The sequence below is a fragment of the Tinamus guttatus genome, unplaced genomic scaffold, assembly GCF_059628265.1.
Source record: "Tinamus guttatus ecotype Peru unplaced genomic scaffold, ASM5962826v1 Tinamus_guttatus_pri_ptg000497l, whole genome shotgun sequence".
Taxonomy (NCBI): domain Eukaryota; kingdom Metazoa; phylum Chordata; class Aves; order Tinamiformes; family Tinamidae; genus Tinamus; species Tinamus guttatus.
Window position 1 is genome coordinate 3,554,872 of NW_028289031.1, and position 22,985 is coordinate 3,577,856.

At 40.8% G+C, this 22,985-nt stretch overlaps 1 protein-coding gene across 1 annotated transcript in view; it reads right to left on the reverse strand.

The window, feature by feature from the left end:
- The window catches only part of KCNG2 (potassium voltage-gated channel modifier subfamily G member 2), a 51,878-nt gene that overhangs the window by 17,426 nt on the left and 11,467 nt on the right, over positions 1–22,985 (reverse strand). Inside the window, exon 2 of the mRNA XM_088533365.1 lies at positions 4,718–5,541. Within this exon, the coding sequence (XP_088389491.1) occupies positions 4,718–5,473 (756 nt within the window). The 5' untranslated portion in view covers positions 5,474–5,541. The remainder of the gene's footprint in view (positions 1–4,717; positions 5,542–22,985) is intronic.

Here is a 22,985-nt window from a genome sequence, read left to right on the forward strand (position 1 = left end):
TAGAAAGCACAATGAAGGAGAGAGCACCGTTTGATTGCCTCTTGTTTTTACACTGCGCTGTTACACATGATTGAGTTCAATGGGACTCAAGTCTGCAAAGGCTTCCGTGAATCAGGAAAAAATGTGCTACAGAAATCTCTGAGTTCACTACCTTTGTTGTTGTGGTGAAGGTAGAAATGGTCTTTCTATTTTCTCTTTAGATAGAAACAGTCTTTCTATTTTCCCCATGAGGAAGAGAGCCCATGAGGACAGGCACCCAGCCTTTGGCTGAATCGCTCAGAGCCTTTTGGTGGCTCAGCTCTTACTCTGCCACACTGGGGAGGCTTTTGCTGTAAGGTATTGGGCTATTAGCCACTTGCCTTGAGTCGCTCCATGCCTGCCATTGCTGCAGCATGTTGAGAAGCCCCCTTCTCAAGGAGACACCATATGCCTAAAATGGATAATCTCTGCTTCTGCCTATTTTTATGTCTTGGGGATCATTTTTGTTGGTCTGAAAAGAACTCAGTGTCTAAGGGTTCCTTCTATGATTTTGTCTCAGAAGTATTTTTTCTTAAGAGGGGAATTTTCCCCATTTTACTTCGATCTTGTATAGAAATATCCCAATCTGAAAATTTGGTCTCAAGGGGATTTTTACCCATTGTATTTGGATCTTGTATAGAAATTTCCCCTCTGAAAACTTATGACTTTGTTACCATAAATAAAAATGACAGACTCTCTTCACAGATTTTTTTCTTTATATATTTGTGTCACTTCCCCAAAAAATTCAGAAGCAGTTATTATACACATTACTGAATTGATGAGTTTTATTTCACTTAATTAGTAAATAAAGCTAAATGGGGGAAAAGATGGCAAGATAAATAAGAAAAAGATGGCTATGGTAGTAGGAATGCAATGCTTCCTACTCCTCTGTTAAAACAACTCAGGGGCTGTCGTCGAGAACATATGGAGCAGTTAACAAAAATTAACAAAATCATTGTATGCCTCTTACATATTTTAAGAGAGAGAGAGAGAGAGAGAGATGGGCACTCAGCCCATAAAATACATCTCCAAAATAATTCGCTCACCGAGTTGATAATTGTTTTTGACTTTTAGGGTTCCAGTCTTATATCTGTGTGAGACCACTTACACCTCTGTAGGATATCCCTATGTGACAGCTGGTCCATTCTGATCATACTGAAGGTTCAGGGTACAAAAAAATGCTCTCCAGCACTTTTTTTCTCCTTATTGGCTCCTCTCTCTTTCCCTGCAGCAGTAACAGGACAGATAGGTGGCATATAAAGCTTCTATTTCCCAGAAAATATCAACTCAGGGAAAGACCACAGCTTGCTAAACGGAGTACCTACCACGCTAGCTCTGACACAGAAACCTAACAATAATAATTCCAGCCAGGCAGTTTCGAAAACGTGTACTCTGAGTACTGTGTGTCCTTGAAATAATATTTACTGTTTGTTTGTTCCATAGCCACAAGGGCTGCACATGCATTTTCTGCCTGTTAGGAGATTGCAAAACCTGATGAAAGAACTATCCCTGGGCACCGATTTTAAACTAGGTATTAGGGACACAACTGAAGATGATTAACATGACTTTAAAATCACATGAACTCTTGTCTCTCCACTGCTATTATCTGATGAGATCCATCGACTTGTTATGCCAGGTACAGATGGAATGAAAGGAGTTTATAGTCTAGGTCTCAGATCCTAAAGGCAGCTCTGTGTAGCAGATGCCAAAATCTTTGTCCAGCTTCACTGAAATCAGGAAGGGAATGGCATGGGCATTTACATGCATTTTTTCTGGACTAAAATCAGCCACGATCTCCTGATGTGACTGACTACAACTCCAGCAGAGAAAGAAGTGTTGAGCTGGATCGATTCAACGGCAGGCAGGGAACAGAGGGGATGAAATAAACTATGGCAGAAGTGATCCTTCACCTGCCCCTGTGCCAGAGACCTTTGCCTGAAAACAAACAAACAAACAGACAATTTTGCCTGTGTCCGCAGTCCTCCACTGCGCAAAGAGCAGAATAAAGCTTATCTGCAGAAATCTGCTGTTCTTTCATAATTCAAGGGTACGGAAAAACATAAGATCATTTATTCTGATTTTCGTTACATCACAAGCACTTTTCCTTTGTACCTCTTACTGAAACAAGTACCTTTTATTCAAGAATGAGATTGAAGCACAATGTGTTTAGCTAAAGGCAACCTTCCAGAAGAGTACTGTCTTGAACCAAAAGCATCAAAAAACAGAGAATCTGTCCTCATTGCTTCCTTACCTGTCCCAGTAAACACTCATCATGGTGTTAAATATTGGCAAGTAGTTTATCACATGAATTTATTAAGATATGGCTTTTAAACATTCACCTTTAACTTTCATCAAGTTAAAAATCTTTAAGTTCATACAATTCTTCCCCCTTCAAAAAAAAAAAAAAAAAAAAAAAGAAAAAGCCTAATCAACTCACCCTACAATATGTCTTTTGATGAGCTAAATGAAACAACATATGACTGTGTTATTGTACTACATCTTCTCCAAGTCTTTTGTTTTTCAGGCTCTTCAGGTTTTTTAAGCAGCATTTAAAACTGTGAACATAAGAACTGACTGCAGAATTTGAGTGTCAGTCTCACCAATGCCACAAACAGGCAAAAAAAAAAAAAAAAAAAAAAAAGATCTTTCAGGTTCTAAGCCCGCTTGGACGCAGTCCTGTGACAAGAGCTCTAGGTGACCCTGCGTGTGCAGGGGGGTTGGACTAGATGACCTCTAGAGGTCCCTTCCAACTTTGACCATTCTGCGATTCTGTGACTCTAAACACTACTCTTCAGCTTAAATATTCAAGGACCACATTAAGCCTGTTGCCTTAACGCTGCAATAGGAACTTACATGCAGTTGCTTGCCCCCTAAATCCCTCTTGGAATTCCATGTGTGTGAATTGGACTGTCCATTTCTGTAAGAACACGTAATCATTCATTCATCTCTATGGTACAATTTTACACCTGACTCTGTGAAAATGCGCGCCCTTTAGTTGCCCCAGCCTTCCAAAAAATTCAGGGTTCTCTAATACGCTTGCTACCTCCTCATTATTACCCTACTCCATGCCACAAATATTACCATGAGTGCCTCCCTATTTACATCCAGTTCACTAATGAAAATACAACGTGTCTAATTGCTAAATGATTATTCTGAAAGTAATTGTCAGCTGTCACCTAAATCAGGAACTTCTAAACACTAATTACATTCAGTTTTCAACAGTAAAATTTGCCCTGTGCTTAAAATTCCAGCACACTGGAACACTGTGGATTAATTTGAATGAAAGGCAGGAGTCTTGAAAACAATCATTTATTTTTTTCATCGTGACAATATAGCTTTAACTGGTACCTAGTTGAGCTACTATCCTCAAATCCTACATGGGTAAAAGCTTTGAAAATAAAGTCCTTATAAGGCAGTTATTAAACAACATCGCAGATGCTTTATCTTTTTCTTTTGGCATGAACAGTTACCATTCAGTGAATCTGACTTAAAATTAAACAACTCAGCTGACATCTGGGCACCCACATATTCCCTGTGCATACCTTACAAGCAAAGGTGGAGTAGTAAAATGCCCCACCGGACTCTCTGGAGTTTTTGGCCCCATTTATCACCAGCATGTTGTTTACTTTCAACACTCCAAAATACTGAAGCTCTTCTGTCTGTTAATGACCTCCCTCTTTTCTCTTAGCAGCAGTGAGAGATGAGCCATTTAGCACTTACAGGATGAGGCACAAGAAGGGTCTTGTTTTGTGGTGAGTTCAGCATGCAACTGAAAAGCAGGTGACTGGGTAAAACACTGGCTTAGCAGGTGAAGTTCACAGTTAGGTTTAATGACCATCGAGCTGGAAAATAAGCCTAAACATAACGTGTCTTGCTTCAGTTTGAACAGATCTAAAGAGATCACAAAACCTTTCCTAAAAGTTCCCATCTCAACCGCATAGTGTTGCATGTCACCGTACGTTTAAAGCAAATGTAATGGTCCCTCTCAGTTTTCAGGCAAACTCTCCCTGACCTACATGCACTTAATCCTAGGAATCTGTGCCACTTAAATAAGTGAAGGATTAAACCCTTAGGAAATTTATTGAAAAACAGAATAAATAAAATATCCATAGATTTGGTTTTCAGGTTCATGAAACATCCACTACTTAAGCTTGAGAGCACTAAGCATGTCTGAAAATTGGGATATATGCAATGTTTTTCTCCTGCTGCTTAATTGCTGCCTCAGCTTCCTTGCCCTTTACCTCACTCATGACAGCAGAATAATTTTAGATGTGTTTCTTACAGAGAGGTACTGAAAGGTCATTAAAAGCAGTTTGCTAAAGTACTGCTAGGAAAATCTTATCTTTCAGCTCTTATCTTAAAATCATTGAGCCTCAAACAGGAGCAGTTTAATAGCTAAAGCAATTTTTTTAGCCAAAACAGCTATTTGTCACCAGGGTAGTGATGACAGAAAACAAATCTGTCTGGTAAAGCTGCCTGCTGGTGTGAACTGGCAGAGATCTGCTGGCAAAGCAGGGTTTGGCCCAATCTTTCCCCAGCAGCAAGTCCTATGGAGCTTTCTCTGTTCTACCCCAGCCTGCCCTGCGCACCGTAAATATGGAATACGATACCTGTGTGATCGCTGGAGCGACTCTGCCCTCCGCCTTCCCCTAGGAGATAACAATGCAAAACACTTTACTTGGAGAAAAGCTGCACTCACCCGGTCCTCTTCTTCTCTTACATCTGGCATGGTGCTGATACAGAGGCTGACTGCAGTGATGGCAACAAAAGAGATGGAAATACAAGCAAAGAGCTTTCCCGGGATCCCTGAGTGGGGGTTCTCCACCATATCCCTGAGCTTTCTCATGCACAAACTCAATCGGCTATTGTCCTGGAAGGCACATTGCGTAGTTTCACTAAACACCATCTCCCCTTCATACAGCCTGGCCTCAGCTGCCTCCTCCTCTTTGTGTCGCAATCTCTTTTTACAGCACCACTCCAGGTGCTCCTCTTCTATCCCCCAGTACACAAGCTCCTCCTGAAAAGAAAGAGCACACATCTCCCTGAGAAGCCTCAGCTTCCCAGCTGTCAGGAAAGTCATGATTGTCCTGAAGGCACTAGGATTACGGTCAAAAAAAAATTCATTGCAGCTAACATCATAATCATCACAGATGTTCATGATTTCATCGTAATTGTTGCAAGATTTTAGCTTCCCAAGCCTGGTCAAGGGGCAGTTCTCCAAGGTGGTCCATGGAATTTTGTATTTAATACCACCTACGTTGATGATCACGAACCTGGTCCGGTCTTCCAGACGGGCTAAGCAGCACAAGTCTTCTCCAGGGCGCAAAAGTTTGGCCTTTTTGTAGAAGAACCCTTTCTTTGTTTGCACTTCACATAAGTTTTCTAGGTTATTGAAGGAGTAGGAGCTGAGCTCATGATCCGCATTCCCAGTGAGCAGTGCCATTTTTTGATACATTTGCTGAGTTCATAGGGAAGTCATGTTCACTCACACAAATGCATCTGGTGCTTGATTGGAGAGTCACTCTGTAAAACGGAGTTTTAAAATGATAATAAAATTAGAGCTTTGTCTGATGAAAAGAAGTCCTTCCCCCTTAGTCCTGAGAAAGCTTTTCTGTGGCATTATTTTTTCCCTATTGTTTTAGGACTCTCTGTTTTATAGTCACGAGGGCATAGAAACTTAACCTGCAGTAAGATCGGAAGCCACTTCCTTACTTCTACAGAGCATTATTAAGCATTTACTCAAATAATGAATGAAAATAAGATCATCATTTTCAGGCCTCTCTTTTCTAGAAGTTGAGTTATCCCCTCTGAACTCACCAGATGCTGGAAAGAAGATTGGGGTTCTTAGGTAAATGGCAATTTACAGTTTAGCAACTTATGGGAGAAACAGTTGTGACCAGTTTTTTCTTTTTTTTTTGGTTCCTCTATATAATTTATCTATTACAAAAAAGCTTACAGCGTTAGGATAAACCATATGCCTACACTGCAGTCAGGGAGGTGACTGCATTTAAATTCACCAAGCTTAATCATCAATAACAACGAATATGCGGGAGCTGAGAGTCAACATTGTCTTGTTGTTGGAAGGATTTTGCTCGGATGGCTAAGTAGGCTAATCTGCTGGTGCACTCAGCTTTAACGAATCAAGCATTATGCATAATTCCAGGATTTAATTTGTGGCTAACGCTTATCCCTCCTCCATCACACACCAATATACAGAGCTCCTGAATACATTTTTTCACCTGCCATGCCGCTCTCCCACTTTCTCTTGAGCTTTGCACCTAAGTTCTCCACATGCTGTTTCCAAAGCAGAACCAGCATGTTCTATGGAACTGAATTAGTCAATAACAGAAAACTTCTTGAATTGCTTTAATGTTAAGGAAGTAGGAAACAACAAACCAGAGTGGGAGTGTTAGGACTCCACAGAAGATACCTGCACTGAGAATGGAAGCAGGAATGAGGAACGACCTCATACAGAGAATGCAGAAATCTTACAAGCTGACAAAAGACAGAAGAAAAAGCTCAGGCATGAAGACAGTGGATGTTTTTGATGACAGAACAGTATCCATGAAGCAGTGATTCCATAATTTATAGGGAAAATTCTCTTAATACCTTTGAATCTCATGTCTCTGCCTAGAGAGAATACTGAACAAGTGGAAGCTATAAAAATGAGAGAACATGCACACCAGAACACATTCCCATAGCGGCATCCTCCTTTATCCATAATCAACTCTTACACTTAATTAAAACAATCTCCAACAGAAAATGATGAATGCTTGTTAGTCAAGGCCATGAGTCACCCTCTAAATATTTTTACCAGTGACAGTCTACTGAATCACAGGAAAATTGCCTTCCACATTCAGTATTATGGGTGTATGCTCCAGAACAAACACAGCACAGAGGGACACACTCAGAAAACCTGCTTGCCTGAGAAGCCACCAACCAAAGGGGGTGGCTTCACAAAAGCCATGGAATCCTGTTCTGGGTTTGGGCGCAGCTCCAGCCCCTGATGTTCAAAAGGCATTTATGTGGTATCTTTGTGCAAAGGCAGAGAACGGCTGGCTTGAATACAAAATAAAGGGTTTTCAGTCACCTAAAGGTGCTTTTTGGTACTGTGAAGATTTCAGAAGCAATAATGATGTCAAAATGTCTCCAGTTTCATTTTGGGAAAAAAAAAAGAGAGAGAGAAAAAAGAAAAAGAAAAAAAAAGGTTTAAACATCCCTTTATACATGGTAACATGAACAACAGAGCAGAGCTCACTGCTCTGGCTAAGGGCCAGTCAAGGGTAAGTGGTAGCAACATGCATTCTGAGAAATGGGGCTTTCATAGCCCAGGCTTGAGTGCAGCTGGGATTGCACATGCCATTACTGTCACAGTGACAGTGCATTGTCAGCACGGCATATGCTTTAAGGATTCAGTCTCTTGTTGCTTTTTGTCAGTAAGATAAAATATTCACTGCCACTACTCTGGGCATTGTGCTTTTGTTTTCATGCCTCGCTTGCTACACAAGTCAACATATGAAAAGTGATTCACATCATTTTGATGTCGAGGTCAGGATTTGCTTTTCTCCTCTCATTCCAGCAGCAGGTTGTTGCATAAACAGGATCAGATAGATTTCACAGAATTATTTTGAATTTAATGTTCTATGTGCTTCTTCCATAGCAAAGAGAAGGAAGCAGCCAACTCACTGTGGAAACCTGTATGCACACGTGTATTACACCATTCCATTTCCAAATTGCTGAATTACAAATACCCAACAAGTTTTACTTGGCGGATATAAAAATGATATTGATTAAATGTAAAACTTAAGGAAGCAGCTATTCAAACTTTCTTGTACCATCACTGGATAAATAGAAATTGATAATAGAAGTAGGTGAGGATTGTGTTGCTTTTAGTTTAACAGGCTGAATTCTGGACAGTCCTAGTAGCATCAGAGAGCTGAAACTTAGAAATCTGAGAGAACTTGCTGATCTTGGTGTTGTTTGTAGTCAAACACTCCAAAATGCCAGCACACTTACCAGCTTTGTCTTGGTAGTTTCAGCTAAAAAGTAAGCATTTGAATAGAATTGTATTGCTGTCCTTTGCACCTCTGTGAGATGATCCTTTTACCACTCTGACATGTCAGTGTGGAAAAGCTCATCCTGTCACTTTAACTGTGCTGTAGAAAAACAAGAGACATCACGGTGGGCTACCAATTTGGAATCTATCCTGAGAGGTAAAATAACCCTGGAAGATTTGCTTCTGATCTTATGTAAATGGAATGTATCCCGACCTTCACTGAATATTAAGAGTGTTTCAAAATTATATGGGTCTTAAAATACTTTCTGCATACCAGCGTTATCTAATACATTCACATGCCTACAGTAAAGTATCCCACTAAGGATTAACTTTAAAAGCCAATACTTCCAGAAACGATACCACATTATCATCCAGTTGGCATTTCTACCATTTAATCAGGCACATGGTTGTAAGAAAGACTGTGAAAAAAAGGCCTACAACCAGCTGCCCCTCGCAAAGTCATAGGACAGAATTTGCTACATTTGGTGTTCATCGTTTAAAAATGCTGTGTGAGAAAACTCATTAAACACTTTCTCTTCTTATCCAAATGCACGCATATCTATATGTCTATGCATACACAAGCCTAGTCAAATTCTGTTAACAGTACAGTTGAGATCTTTAAGATACAGATATTTCTAATCGAAGAATGTAAGTAGATGTCAGATGTACAAATGGCTTCATATTTTATTATTATTATTATTATTATTATTATTGAATTACTGTAATCAACTAAGATGGAGCTACTTCCCTACTTATTGCCTTTTATCTCTCACCATCTTTCTTCTCAAAAATACCCTGCCTTATCCTCTTATTCCGTGGTGGAATAGCTCACCTGACTGGCTCACAGGCTGGATATGGGATCTTTAGAAAGGACAGGCTGGGACTGCATCGGACAGCAAGAAGGGGGCTTGCCCCACATGTGAGAGCTGCAGGAGTGTGTGGGGCTCTGTCAAGGGCTAGGTGATGAACCAGACTAGAGCTTATGGGTCAGGACTGGTGGACAAATCAACATGGGCAGCATTGTGGCGGGTGCCTGCTACAGAACACCTGCTCAGGAAGAAGTGTGATGGAGTGGCTCCTCCTGGACACCACGTCCAAGCATATGAAGGACAAGAAGGTGATCTGTAGTCAAACATGGATTCACGAGGAGGAAATCACCCATAGCAATCTCAGAGCTAAGTTTGGGAAGGGCAGGCTAGATGGACAGTCAAGCGGATTGAGAACTGGCTAAAAGGCAGAGCCAGGGGCAGGGTTGGACTAGTTGGTCTCCAGAGGTCCCCTTCCAGCCTCATCCATCTGTGACTCTGTGAAATAGGTGAAGCCTTCTTCAGACAACCAGAATAAGGTTCATTTTTGCAAGTCCTGGTCATAAGAGACTTGAGGCATGCCAGTATCTGCTGGACTGACAAGAGAGCAATCAGGCATCTGGAGTGCATTGATGATACAATGATACAGGTAACTGAGGAGTGGGCAAGGAGAGGGGCTCTGATGGGCCTCATAAATAAGGAAAAACTTGTTGGGGATGAGAAAATAAGGGACAACTTGGCTGCAGTGACCATGAGATAGTGGAATTCAGGATCCTGAGGGGAAGGAACAAAGGAACTAGCAGGGTCATAACCCTGGACTTCAGGAGAGCAAACTTTGTCCTTTTAAGGGATCTCGTTGGAGGAAAATCATGGGAAGAAGCCCTGGAAAGGAGTCCAGGAGAGCTGGTTATTTTTCAAGAATCACCTTCTTCAAGCTCAAGAATGATCCATGCTCACATGAAGGAAATCGAGCAAAGATGGCAAGAGGTTTGCATGGATGAACAAGCTCCTGACTAAACTCAGACATAAAAAGTTGTGCACAAGAGATGGAGGTTGGGACAAGCGACCCAAGAGGGCTACAGAGACACTCTCTGAGCACGCAGGGATGGGGTTAGGAAAGCCAAAGCTCACCTGGAGCTGAATCTGACAAGGGATGAGAAGGACAACGAGAACTTCTACACGTACAACAACTGCAGAGGGAAGGCAAGAGAAAACGCGGAGCCACTGCTGAATGGTGCCGTAGACCTGGTGGCAAAGGACATGGAAAAGATATCTACTACCTTCTTCACTTTTTTTTTACCAGGGATTCCAGACCCCTAAGACCAGAGGGAAAGTCCAGAGGAAGGAACACTCACCCTGGATGGAGGAAGATCAGGATAGGAAACAGTCAGGAAACAGTTAGAAATACTAAAGTCCATGGGCCCTGACAGGATGAAGGAGCTGGCCAATGTCCCTACAAAGACATTCTGGATAATCTTTGAAAGTCCTGGTGATTGGAAGAGGGTCTGTGGAATGGAAAAAAGTAAGCCTTGCTCCTAGTAAAGTAGATGGTGTCAGACTCTTCTCAGTAGCGCACAGATAAAGGCTGAGAGAGGAAATGAGCACAAATTGCAGTATAGGAAATTGCATTTAAATGTAAGAAAAAAAAATCTTGTGGTCTGTGGGGCTGGTCATACACGAGAAGAAGTTGCCCTCAGAGGCTGAGGAGTCTCTCTTCTCAAAGGTACTCAAAACATGGCTAGATACTGAGTATCCTGCTCCACTTGGCCCTGTGTGAGCAGGGGGGGTGGACTAGGTGATCTTCAGTAGTTCCAATCTCTGTGATCCTGTGACTTTGTGAACACCCTCATTTTAACTGCTGCCCTAAGTTACAAGGATCTGAAGGTTTACATTCATACTACAGTAGCAAGAGGAAGCCAGGAGGCTTTTTACTAATTAATGTTTTAAAAGTTTTCTTGTGAAATGAAATGCACTCTGACAGAGCACAGGTTATAGTGTCATAGTTTAAAGTCACAGACATGAAACATAGATTAGGATGAACACAAGTTGTTTCCTCTGAAGTCCAGAGGGAGTTTAGCCAGTGAATAAGTTCTGCAGTGCTCAGCCACTTTCCATCAGAGACATGCTGGCACCTAACATTGCTGCCTATTATCAAAGCAATTCTCACATCTTACTGTGCCATGATTTATAATTTATAGTGCACACACTTATTTTAGTAGTAAAGCTTATACATGCAATTGACCATACATTTGGCGGTATTACAGCTAATGCCTTGGATGAAGGGATTCGGAAGGTCAAGGTTGCTCTTGCACTTACTACTTTTGGTAGACTGGAATCCCAATCATGAGTCTCTGACAGGTACTGTGGAGGCACGAAGACAGGACAGCACCCGGCCCAGAAGCTTACGAAATGCAGAACAGATAAGATCTGCTTATTGTATCCACAGATTAAAAATAATAATAATAATAAATAAATAGGGAAAATACAGAATCAATGAAGTAGACACAGCTCAGCAAAACCAAAAAACACTATCCTCCTGATTTGCTTTTGAGTTGTCCAAAGAGAATATAGCACTCTTATTTAATTATTAAATACACAAAATTAGCAGTCTGTATTAGCCAAGTTATAGCACCACACCAGCCAGCTCTACTGCTTCTTGCCCTCAAGGTAACACATTTAGACATTACACAGGCATCCTTGCATGGCATAACACTTTTCCATATGGACAGAGCATTCATATCTTTAAAGGCTGCACTACACTCTGGCAACAGTGTCATACCTGCATTTAAGTATCAAATCTACATTAGAACAGAGTGAAATTATTACTAACTATTAAATAAAAAAAGGGACATGGGTTGGTTTCACTTATTGTCTACATAACTCCAGAAAAGTTGAATTTTACATTTTTCTCTACTTATTATCAACAGATTTCAATGTCCATAGCCTGTTAAGCCACTACTATTTCCACTCGGAAGAGATGACAACCCAGAAAACTGAAGCTGTACTAGAAGCGTCCTTTATGTTGTGCATTTCTTCATGACAGGTCTGCGAGGCAGGGGCATAACCCTCCGAACCCAGTTGAGATGCCCCTGCCTGCTGGGGAAAGGAGGGCTGCTGCGGCAGCCATGGGGCAGAGGAGCCACAGCAGGCTCCTCCAGCGAGTACGTTAGCACCGGGGAGGCTGCGGCATCAGTCAACCAAGCAGGAAACCCAGGAATTGCTGCATCGTAACAGAGGTTGCAAAGCCCGGTGTGTGATGCTGGACATTGGAAGCATACCATGAGAAGGCCTTTTTCTTAATACTCTCCTTAATTTGGTGGGGGCTGGGGGGTGGAGAAAGGAATAAGCTTTTTTACCTGAACATCCCTCACCACACTTATGCTGCACTATGTCATAAGCTGAAACAATTCAATTTGTTAAATGAACAAATTACATTAACTTGACTCAACACTGATTATTCTGACATGTGTTCACCGCTATTTTGTCTTCATCAGACAGATACTGAGTTATCTAGTGTCACTGCCCTTGCTAGAGCTGTACAGTGAAAGCACGATCACTGCGCTGTTCTTAAAAAAAACAGAATCTCACTCAGAATTTCACTTGAAAGTATGGGAGTCTTACCTGTACCTCTGTAATAAAAAAAGACCTTCTTCTGCTCTTCCATAAACTTTTATTGCACACTTCTCTTTCTTTGTATCTTAAACAGTATTTACTTGATGTTTCTGTAAAGTTATCTGCATATTTCTGCCACAAGGTAGAGGAAGGTAGCTGTGTTACATACTGCATTCTCCCCAAAATCAAATAATTCTCTTCAGGCTGGCAAGTTCGAAGATTTTACAATGTGTTAAAATTCAGGATACTTTAAAGCCTGCCCTTCCCCTATCCTTGAACTGATGTATTTCAGAATAACCAACCACTGAAACTGATTTTTTTTTTCAAATATCTGCTTCTGTCATTATTCAGGTATGTGAATGGCACTATCGCCTGCAAAACTGGCAGACTGTGTAATATTTTAAAACAGCATTGTTTATTCCTCTCACCCAGGAAATCAAACAGATTGTCTCATCTCTGTTGTCAAAATCTTGGAAGCGTGAAAAGCCTAATGAGTTGCCATATCTTTGCAAATTACAGAATCATAGTTCAGGTGTTCTGGCAGATCAGTGTAGCAGCGTAGTGAGGAAAGCAGTTTTCACCATGAGTTCTATTCCCTCTCGAACTGTGAGACTAGTATCTTCTCTTTCTGATCTGTCCTACAATGATTGCAATTCTATTCTTAGCAGCTTCCCACCCAGCTGATTAATATGCTTGATTTAGTACAAAATATAGCAACTGGTTTTCTAGGAATCAGAAATTCTCATCGTCTGACACCACTCTTGGAGCAGTTTCACATTCAGATGTTCATGCCGCTTTGCTTGGGCTCGTCTTCTAATAAATGGATGTCCTTATGGATAGCTGTCTTTACGTCCCTTTTGGGACCATTCACAGGTTTGTATGAATGGGTATTAGATGTTTAAAAATGTTCCTGTTATAAGTAATAATAAATCTGTGGGGAAAAAACTTTTCATCTTTTAGGTTCTGCCAGTTTTTTTATTGCTTAGGGAAGCTGGAAGCGAATTCAAACAACTCCAGGTGGACAGGTCCAATCAGATCCAAGGCTACATGGTAAAGGAGAAGGTGGAGCTATGACTGCCTCCATCCTCAACTCTTCCATTTCCACAGAATCAACATGGTGATTCTTCTCTGTGCCCCAAACCTGAACAAGGCTCTTCCAGATTCTCAGCTTTTTTCCCCTGCATCTCATCTCTGTTCACTCTTCTCACTGAGCCAACCTCTTTTCCCTTTCCCTTCCTCTTTCTACTTCCTTACTATCATCTTGCTGAAGTGATTTGTGAGGAGTGTTTTATGCATTTTCTGAGGTGCTCAGATTAGATCTCCTCTGCCTCCAAGAAAAGGGCACTAACAAACGCAGGCTGGAGTCAGATGCCTTCCAACCACTCGTAAAGTCTGACAAAGAAATTCAAAATCCGTATTCATAGAACATAAGACGGAAAGAAATTCTACCGAATGCTGCTTTGGAGAAACCATTTCAGAAGAAAACAGCTAGCTGAAAGCTCTTCCACTTCTCAGACTGCACATACACCAGCTAAGCCATTAGCTTTAGGCAAAACTTGTTTCTGAATTACATCAGGTAGCTCAATCCCGTGTACTAAATAACTTAAATATCAAGCAATTGGACCCATTTGTACACTACTGAATCATCATTTTAACCATTTGGCCAGTGAGCCCATATGCAGGCACATGCACACTAAAATAATCTGTCAACATTTCAATAAAAAATATGTTTTGAACACTTCTGTCTCCAGAAGTCCTTGCTCAGTTCTGCCTTATTTGCCAAAACAACCCTACCTGTACATGCATCACACACGCATTTAAGGACTGTATTAAAACAGGCTGCATTTTTTAGAGCTCTAGGGTGAGCTGACCTCTAAACAGGAAACACAGAAGGATCTTTCAGCTTACAGCAAAGCTCCACTAAGGCACATTGCCATGCACTCAACATTGGCACTAATGGCAAAAAATGTTATTAACATTTGCTTTTCTAGGGAGCACTGCCTGGTCTACACAGCGGGGGCAGAATTCAGGAATCCCACCTTCCAGGCAAGGTTTTAAATGAGAGGCTCTCCAGATCATGCCCTGTGTACAAGTGCCATTTCCACAATTAACATGCTTTCCTGCCTCAAGTGGCAAGCTTCTCGAGCCCTGGGGTTCTCTTCGGCTCTGTCTGCAAGAACCCATGGAGTCAGTAGCAAAGACTGACTACATCTTGTCACCTTCAGGTGTAGTGAAGTGGAAACTCTGCAGCGGCTTGGAGTATTTTTTTTCTGAATTAAATATGAAAATGAATAATATAACTAGCAAAGTATTCCTTATGTATCTATTTTAAAATTAATTTCAACACAAACTTCTGTTTTGAAATGTCATTCAATTTCCTAACACTTTCTACTCTGACTTCCTCCTGGACAGATGTCCTCATTGGCCACACTAACCTTCTTAGCAAAAGCTACCTTGGTAAAGTCAGAGGTTGGGGGTAGGAGAATTGAGGCTTGGGGTCCTGGGAAAGCAGAGAAGATTGCATGGATTTTTTTTCCCCTCAAGCAGGTGACAGCAGAGACCTTCAGCAGTTTGTGAGGACAAAAAGGACCTAAAATCTTCCAAGCTATCTTTATACTTCCTCTCAGTAGCATCCCACTTCCCTCTGCCTCGAGCCCCCATTGCTGCATTCGGCGTTCACTAAACATGCTTGCTCCCTTAAAGAAGCATCTCATAATGTTACCAGAATTAGATTTTAATGATCAACAACGATGGAGAGGATTAGAATGGTTTTTTTTACTCTTTCCAATGCTCTAATTTCAGGCAGCTCGCAGAACAAAGAGGTTTACATTTCATTTGTCACTTTTTAAAGTGAATTTTCAAGATTTTTCCAAGTAAAGTACCAGGAATGAGTGGGTTCCACTGCGAGCAGGGCTTCAAAATCAAATAAAATATGACCACACCAGTTATGCGGCGCAACATCTTCAACAATTAAGTGGAGTTCTTCAAAAATCATCACCTGTTTCCACAGCACTGGAGCCAGTGCTATAGGTTGGTTGATAGGCAGATTAATCACGTGTGCAATAGGTGAAAAAAAAATCACTGGCCTCTTGCTGGTGAATGCTGGTAGTCCAGAGGTCATGAACACACTCTCGCATAACATGCCTAGAGAATTGTTTGTGCAGCAGTATTTGGGGATGATTTTTTGATCCAATTTGCTTATAAAAACCACCGAAGGAGCTCAGATCTCAGGACAATGAAAGGAATAACTAAAAAAAAAAAAAGAAATCACCCATGTCAAGGAAACAATACAGGCCTAGGGTGATTATTCATTTACTAATTGCTTTTGTGCAGGTATTTTACTGGGCTAGCAGTTCATGCTCTCCCTGTGAAAACATTGCCCTATTTAGAGTTCCTTCAGCTCCTGCCAAATTGCTCAACATTGGTCTATTTGAAATGCCAGCATGTACATGGAAATGTCAGGATAAAATACAGCTATGGAGTTCATTCTCCAGCATCACTGCTAGTGACAGGGTTTTGTTTCTGAGCAGTTATTTTCATGCTGCAAAAGGACATGTTGTTACTCATAAAGTGTACATTATTCTGTAAGTGCTAGAAACAGTAGATCACTGTCAGATCGCAGTCTCTCTGGCACATGCTAAGCCTGCTGGGTTTCTTCCCCTTTGTTGTCATGCTTTAAATCTTATTATCGTCAGAGAGAGGGACAGGACTTTGGAGCTACTTCGGTTCATTGCTGCGCAGCCTTCCCTTTCGACAAGAGAGGCTCTACGAGCCTCATGCTGTCTGTTGTGCTCATGATTTAAAAAAGGAAAATTAGAAGGTAATTACTCTGCAGCTTTGTTCGGGAGGTGTTGAAGACTTCTGCACTACCAAATCTGGGCTAGTTCAGGGTTGCCAGTAGAGAAGCTTTTTCAATTGTTTCTAGCTTGCAAATGTCAGCTTTCATACTCCATAGTTCCTCAGAGGTAGACTTATTAGGCAGCGCAGCACAACAAGAGATGAATGAGCTTTACGTGAGCAAAAGCAGCAAAGCCTCACAAATTTATTGTGCATGAGTGTCACTCCGAGTCTGAACACAAATGCCATGGAATTCAGGATCATCCTGGTGCCTGCCCTGATGACTTCGCTCCCACCTGGATCTATGCCACAGATCTACAGCACCTCCATTACCAATGGAAAAAGGAAACTGACCAAGATGTTGATGAGCTGGGCCTTTGGAGGTGAGGAATTTGCTGCAAGGTCCCTCCTCCCACTTTGCAACTGAAGGCTCTACTCCTTGATGTTACCTTTACCCGACACACCAGCATAGCAGCCAGTCAGTTTGTTACTTGGCTTAGAAGCTACATAGGACTATTTCCCTGCCTCTGCCTTTCAGCAATGGGAAGCTGCTCTGATTTTCTTGTGTTGATAACAGCCTCCATAGGCTTGCAAAGAAGTTGCAGACTGTCAAGTGTAAGAATGATTTTCCACCTCTTCTGTCTGGTTATGCTTCCTGACTGCCAAAAGAGACTCCCAAGAAGGTGCCTGGCAGTTGTATAAGCAGGTCGAAATAGCCACAGTTTCTGGTTGCTATTTATCAGTAATATTGGCAAAGAAAAGCTTGATGTTTGGCTAAACGATAATGCCTAGTGGAGTTTTGCAGGTACAAACAGACAAATGAACAAAAAAAAAAGAAGTTGGACTCCATTTCAGCTTGAGCGGTAAGTACTTGGTATGCCTTGTCCGCTAAAGAATCTAGATCCTGCTCTCCACAAAGGCTTTTTCCTCTCCATTAGGGCAGTCCTGAGCAGCATTGTCACTAAGGGGCAATGCCTGTAACGCTTAACAGTTCTGTCAAACTTGTATCACACAGTACAGTCACAGAATTACAGACGGTTGAGGTTGGAAGGGACCTCTAGAGATCATCTAGGCCAACTCCCCTGCTCAAGCAGGGACACCTGGAGCACATGGCACAGGGTAACACCCAGTCGGGTTTGGAAGATCTCCAGAGAAGGAGACCCCACAACCTCTCTGGACAGTCTGTTCCAGGGCTCTGTCACCCTCACAGAAATAAGTTCTTCCTCATATGGAGATGGAACTTCCTGTCTTTCAACTTGTACCCATTACCCTTTGTTCTGTCACTGGCCACCGTGGAGAAGAGTTTGGCCCCACCCCCCTTACATTCTCCCTTCAAGTATTTATACATATTGATAAGATCCCCTCTCAAGTCTTCTCTTCTCCAGGCTAAATAGGCCCAGTCTGAATCCACTATTCCAGGTACGGGCTCACCAGAGCTGAGCAGAGGGGCAGGATCCCCTCCCTTGGCCTCGATTTAGTTCCCTCTCTTTTACTTATCCTAGAGTATGACTTCTGAACAAAAGATCACTATTTTACTCTTTTTTCTTGTTTTCTGGCTAACAAGTAACTTCTGCTCTTAACAAAGGAGAAAGACAGCAGTCATAGGAGCCACATGCATAAAAATAACTTGCATTTTCCTCCTCCTCCTAAAAAAAGACTTTGATAAATATAACATTTCATAAAATACAAATTCGTAACACATTGCTTTTCTTACCTTTACCAAAAGGTAAACATGGATATCAGCATTTGAAAATCTGAATAAAAATCAGTAAATAAGTAGATAACAACTGCTTAATGAGGATGTTTGAAAGGAAAGCATGCAATCTGATTTGTACTGCATAATTCTTTTTGTATTATTTATTTTATAATTTAAATGACCTCATTTTATTTAATGTATTCAGCAGTCTCAGTAGCTCACTCTGACACACAATCATTTAGCTTAAACTCTGATCAAGTAGCTGCTTTCTAGCTTCTGCAGTCCCCTTCCCAAACAGAAAATTTGCTCTCCAAACTCAATCCCGTAGCACCACATGAAGTATATGGGCTGCTGGCAGCTTCTATACTGTGAGAGGAACTTGCAGCACCCTTTGCTCTGAGAAACGCTGCGCTGCAGCAGCTACTCCATGAGCCCTAGTGTCAGCTGAGTTGACAGAAATTGAAGAGGCTGCAGAAACAGGCTCCTAGAGAGGTAAATCCTCAGGCTTCCAAGAGGCTGGAACACAGGGGACCACGGGGAGCACTTGCCCAGCAGAACTGAGCAGCACAGAAGATCCTACCAATGTTGTACACAACGAATCTACTTCATAATACAAATTTCTGCATCTCTGCAGCCATGGTATGGATGTTTTTGTGGCTGTAAAAGATAGCTTCATGATCTAGGAGGGAAACAGAGTGTGAAATAAATATGAGACATGAGCAAACACAGATGGGTGTACAGAAAAGAGAGTGGGAGAGAGCAAGCACTTAGCTAAACCTCTTGTGGTCAACTAAGAAATGTAAATTGTACTGTTTCAGATAAAATATGATAATGAAGTAAGATCACTTGGTGGTTTTATGCCTAAAAGAATAAGAAGTCAAAAAGAAATATGTAATTTCCTGAAACACCATGAAGAAGGAGTAGTGAAAAATACAAGGCTTTGAATGGAGACAGATATGATAGAAAACAGCTATTCCATTACTTAGAGCCTGATCCACACAGATGTTGAGCCTCCTCAGTTTTCAGGCAAATTTGCAAGAGCCAAGCATCTTGCAGGAAGCTCTTTGCATCTCACAGAATCAAGCCCTGGTCTGTAATATCACCTAAGAAAACCATTAACAAGTAATGCCATGTATAACTGGTACTTAGCCCTAGCTTAAAATTTGTACCCAGTCCAAGCTTTCTATAAATATACACACATATATATATACACAAACATGTATTATATATATATAACTGTATTATATATATATATACACACACACATTTTTTATACTTATATAAAACATATTATATATATATAAATATTTTATATTTATCTAAATATATTGTGTATATTAATTTATATAAAAATATGCCCTGACATAGCCTAAAGAAAATGGCAGATGTGACCCGGGAGCAATAGCTGGATGTCAGCAGGCATCTCAAGGCATCTCAAAGAGCACTTGAAGTGACGTTCAGGCAATTGAATCCCTTGGATCAAAAGTCAGTACTGCAGATCAATTTATCCCTCTCTATGGAGCCAAGATACTCCCTGAAAGAGCACACGTGCAAAGCAATGGATTTCTGCAGGTCTGTAATGCACTAATCTGAAGTGTCCTGCAATTAAAATTAAGGGCTGTGCTTGAATAAGTGTTCTGTAAAATGTATTGGACAGGTGTGTTTCTTATTAAATGCTTTTTCTTTTAGCCAAACTTGTTTAACATGTTCTGGTAATTTTATATTTGGGAGCATAATTCCTTAATTCTTAAGTCAAATGAGATCACGGCACATGCTGTTTCTGCACGCAGCCAGACAATGCGTACAGATTTCCTGTGCTGTTCATACACAGGTCCTTGTCGAGTGCAGTACCTGGAAATACATACAGGCATGTTGATAACGATGTACATTTACCTAATTTGGAAAACAGAATATAATCCTTGTTTTTGGAGAAACCTTGGTCCCACAATGGCAAGGAAAACTCGACAGTCCTCAGGCAACAAAAGGGTTGTGATTTTCCTTTCAGACAGTGCTTGCCTTCCTTCTAAGGCACTGATGTGTACAAGAGCCAAATGGCAAAAGAGAAGACACTGAAAGGTCTGTTAATGTCAGTTAGTGTAACTTCTTGTGCTGGCTAAATGCATCCTGTTGTCATCTAAAAATAGTAAATATCCCTCCTGATCCTAGACTGATAGGATGAAATTAAAGAATTTTTTTAAACACAATTGCATTTTCCAGAAATTATAACACAAAAAGACTGTCTTCCCCAAATCTTGCCATTCATTATATTATACAAAAAACAAAGCCCAGCATAAAAATAAGTAAATCTGATCAACTAAACATCCCATTCTGTACTAGATATGCTAGGCTCTCATGCTTTTACCTCTTGCTCCCACTTTATGTAATTGCTGTATTCACACTGACCTAAGAGAGCCTGAAATTTGTTATAGCAAAAGGAAAATCAGGGCTATCAAATTCACCAGTCCATGACAGAAAAGTAAGCTACTTTTCATTATGTATGTACAGATATCATATGAGCATTAATTGGTGCCTATTTTAGGATGTCCATACATTGTGCTGTTTGTCACGTTGTCACAAAATGTTATAAATACACAGCTAATAAAGACATCCAAATTGTAGATGCAGACTCACAATACGGACATCCTACTTGCATCTAAATTAAGAAGGCTCATTTTAATTCTAGATACTGAACAGTTTTGAACGTCGTCACTCTTTTTACATGTGAATCTGCACAGATTTTCAGACGGGGTATTTTGCACGCAGAATCAATGTTTCCACGGCTCCAGTAGACCCACAGGATGCTGGATGGTTCCACTGAATGAGATGAAAAAGGAAACTAAGGACTCAAAAACTACTACACAGGCACTTTCCTGAAGACCAAGTGCAGTATAGCAGGGATAGGATGAGGTCAGGTTGGATGAACTGACAACATGGATCCTCATTTACACTCCCTGCCTCACACTCTTGCACAGCTTTATTTCCATTCTAGAAGGGCTGCAACAGTGGAAACTCCACTACCACAGTGAAGCCTTTGCTGAGGGACACTAGGGAGGAATTGTATAGATATTACAGGCATTTTCATTACGAATTCTCCTGGATGCATCTTACCTGTTATTGAGCATCTCCCTGCCAGAGATTCCCAACTAAACGTTGATCTCCTCTTTTACTAAAACATGTATAAAATACCCTCAGCTAGGAGTCTGTCCAACACTCCGCTAATAATAAAAAGTGAAAGAACTGCTCTGTAATATCTTTTTCTGCTTCTCATCATCTGGCAAACTCCACTTCCTTTTAAGTAGTTTCTTCACTCTCTCTCCATGCTATCCCTCCACTGCAGCAATAAACTTATCCTCATTTTACAGACCCCTTCACCCCAAATAAATGTTTTACAGGACCAACTCATCATGTGTCAGTTCCAACTCCGCATAATCAGACCCATTTTCTCTTCCATGGAGACCTACATAATTACTTTTATACTGGATAGAATATAAAAACCACATAAAATTTGGCCATGTGTTGTAAAAAAAAAATTGCCCTGGAAATGTTTTCAACCACAGAGCTTCGTACCAATTACTTCTGGCCACCAGATCTAAGCTGCAAAGTCCAAAGTTGCTTTGCACAGTCAGTCTGACAGACTATGGATTACTGAAGTCAGGTTTTGGAAAAAGTAATTTCACATTTCTTAGCCTAGGTCTCGCTTTGAAAGCTATTGTGATCTGATCATCAGATGCCTTGAAATTGATTTTAAAACAATGCTTAAATCTTTTCAAATGTCACGTGTTTTTTGTGCTTGTTCCAGGAGTTGCAGCTCGCCCTGCCTTTCCAGGTCCCTTTTATATGTGTGACCTCAATAGGATTTGTGGGGTACTGTTACCAAAGAGGGAACACATAGAGGTCAACGAATGGAATTTGCCTGATACTTTTCATAAGCGATGGCTAGTAGCTTTTTAATTATCAAAACAGTGACAAAATAAATGATATTTAAGGTTACATTTTTACTGCCTCCTTTTTCTGTGTGTGTACAAAAGTATGGCCACATAGCCATACCGGATACTAGCCATGCGGGGATTCAGATGGCTGTTTAAGGACAATTTCATGCCCTCAGATGCACATTTTACATATCTGAATGAATGCAAACATGCAAACCAGAAGCCTGATAAAAATGGTGCTATTTAATTTAGAGGATATTGCTTATTTTCTAATAAATCCTAAATTTCAAAGTTGTAAATTATTGTTGTGGTTTCCATTTTATCATTTGAATTTTCTGTAAGAAAAGAACGATACTTGATTCATTGAAAATACATCTGGTTCTGACCTTACGTTCTGACTAATGTAAAATTTGTGATGTATAAAAGCTTGCAGGATTAGAACACGAAAACCTGCATAACGAGTGCATTTGCACTTTATTTCAGAGTCATTTTGTTTTGCTGAATTATATCCCTCTGTTCTTAACGTCTTTTCCTTTAAGTTATCTTATTTTCTAGTAAATGTTACTTTAAGTCTTCTCATTTTCTCCTGTTTACACTCTACAAATTTCATTGCTTGAAACTTCCAGTGATTATCTGCAAGAGAAACTTTTAACCTTGCATATGCTCCTTGTTCTCACAGTCTTTTACCTTCCAGGACAAAGAGCAGCATTAAATTTCCTTTCCTTTTGCTAGGTCCCTTTCTTCCAGCTAGGTGGCACACACCACCCTTAGGCTTGCAGGGCACTAAGTTCAATGCCAGCACTTTACAACTCCTTTCAGCATCTCTTTTCCCCCATGAATTTATTATGATTAGTTACTCCTTAAAGTTCCTAAAAATTGGAGATTCACTCTGCTGAAATTACATACCAGCGTGATATGACATAAGAACAGTTTACGGACTTGACAAGAAGATTATAACAAATTTTGAGCACACATCTTTAGCTAGCCTCAGACTTATTCCATCTGCCATTCAATGCCTAGAAGGATACCTG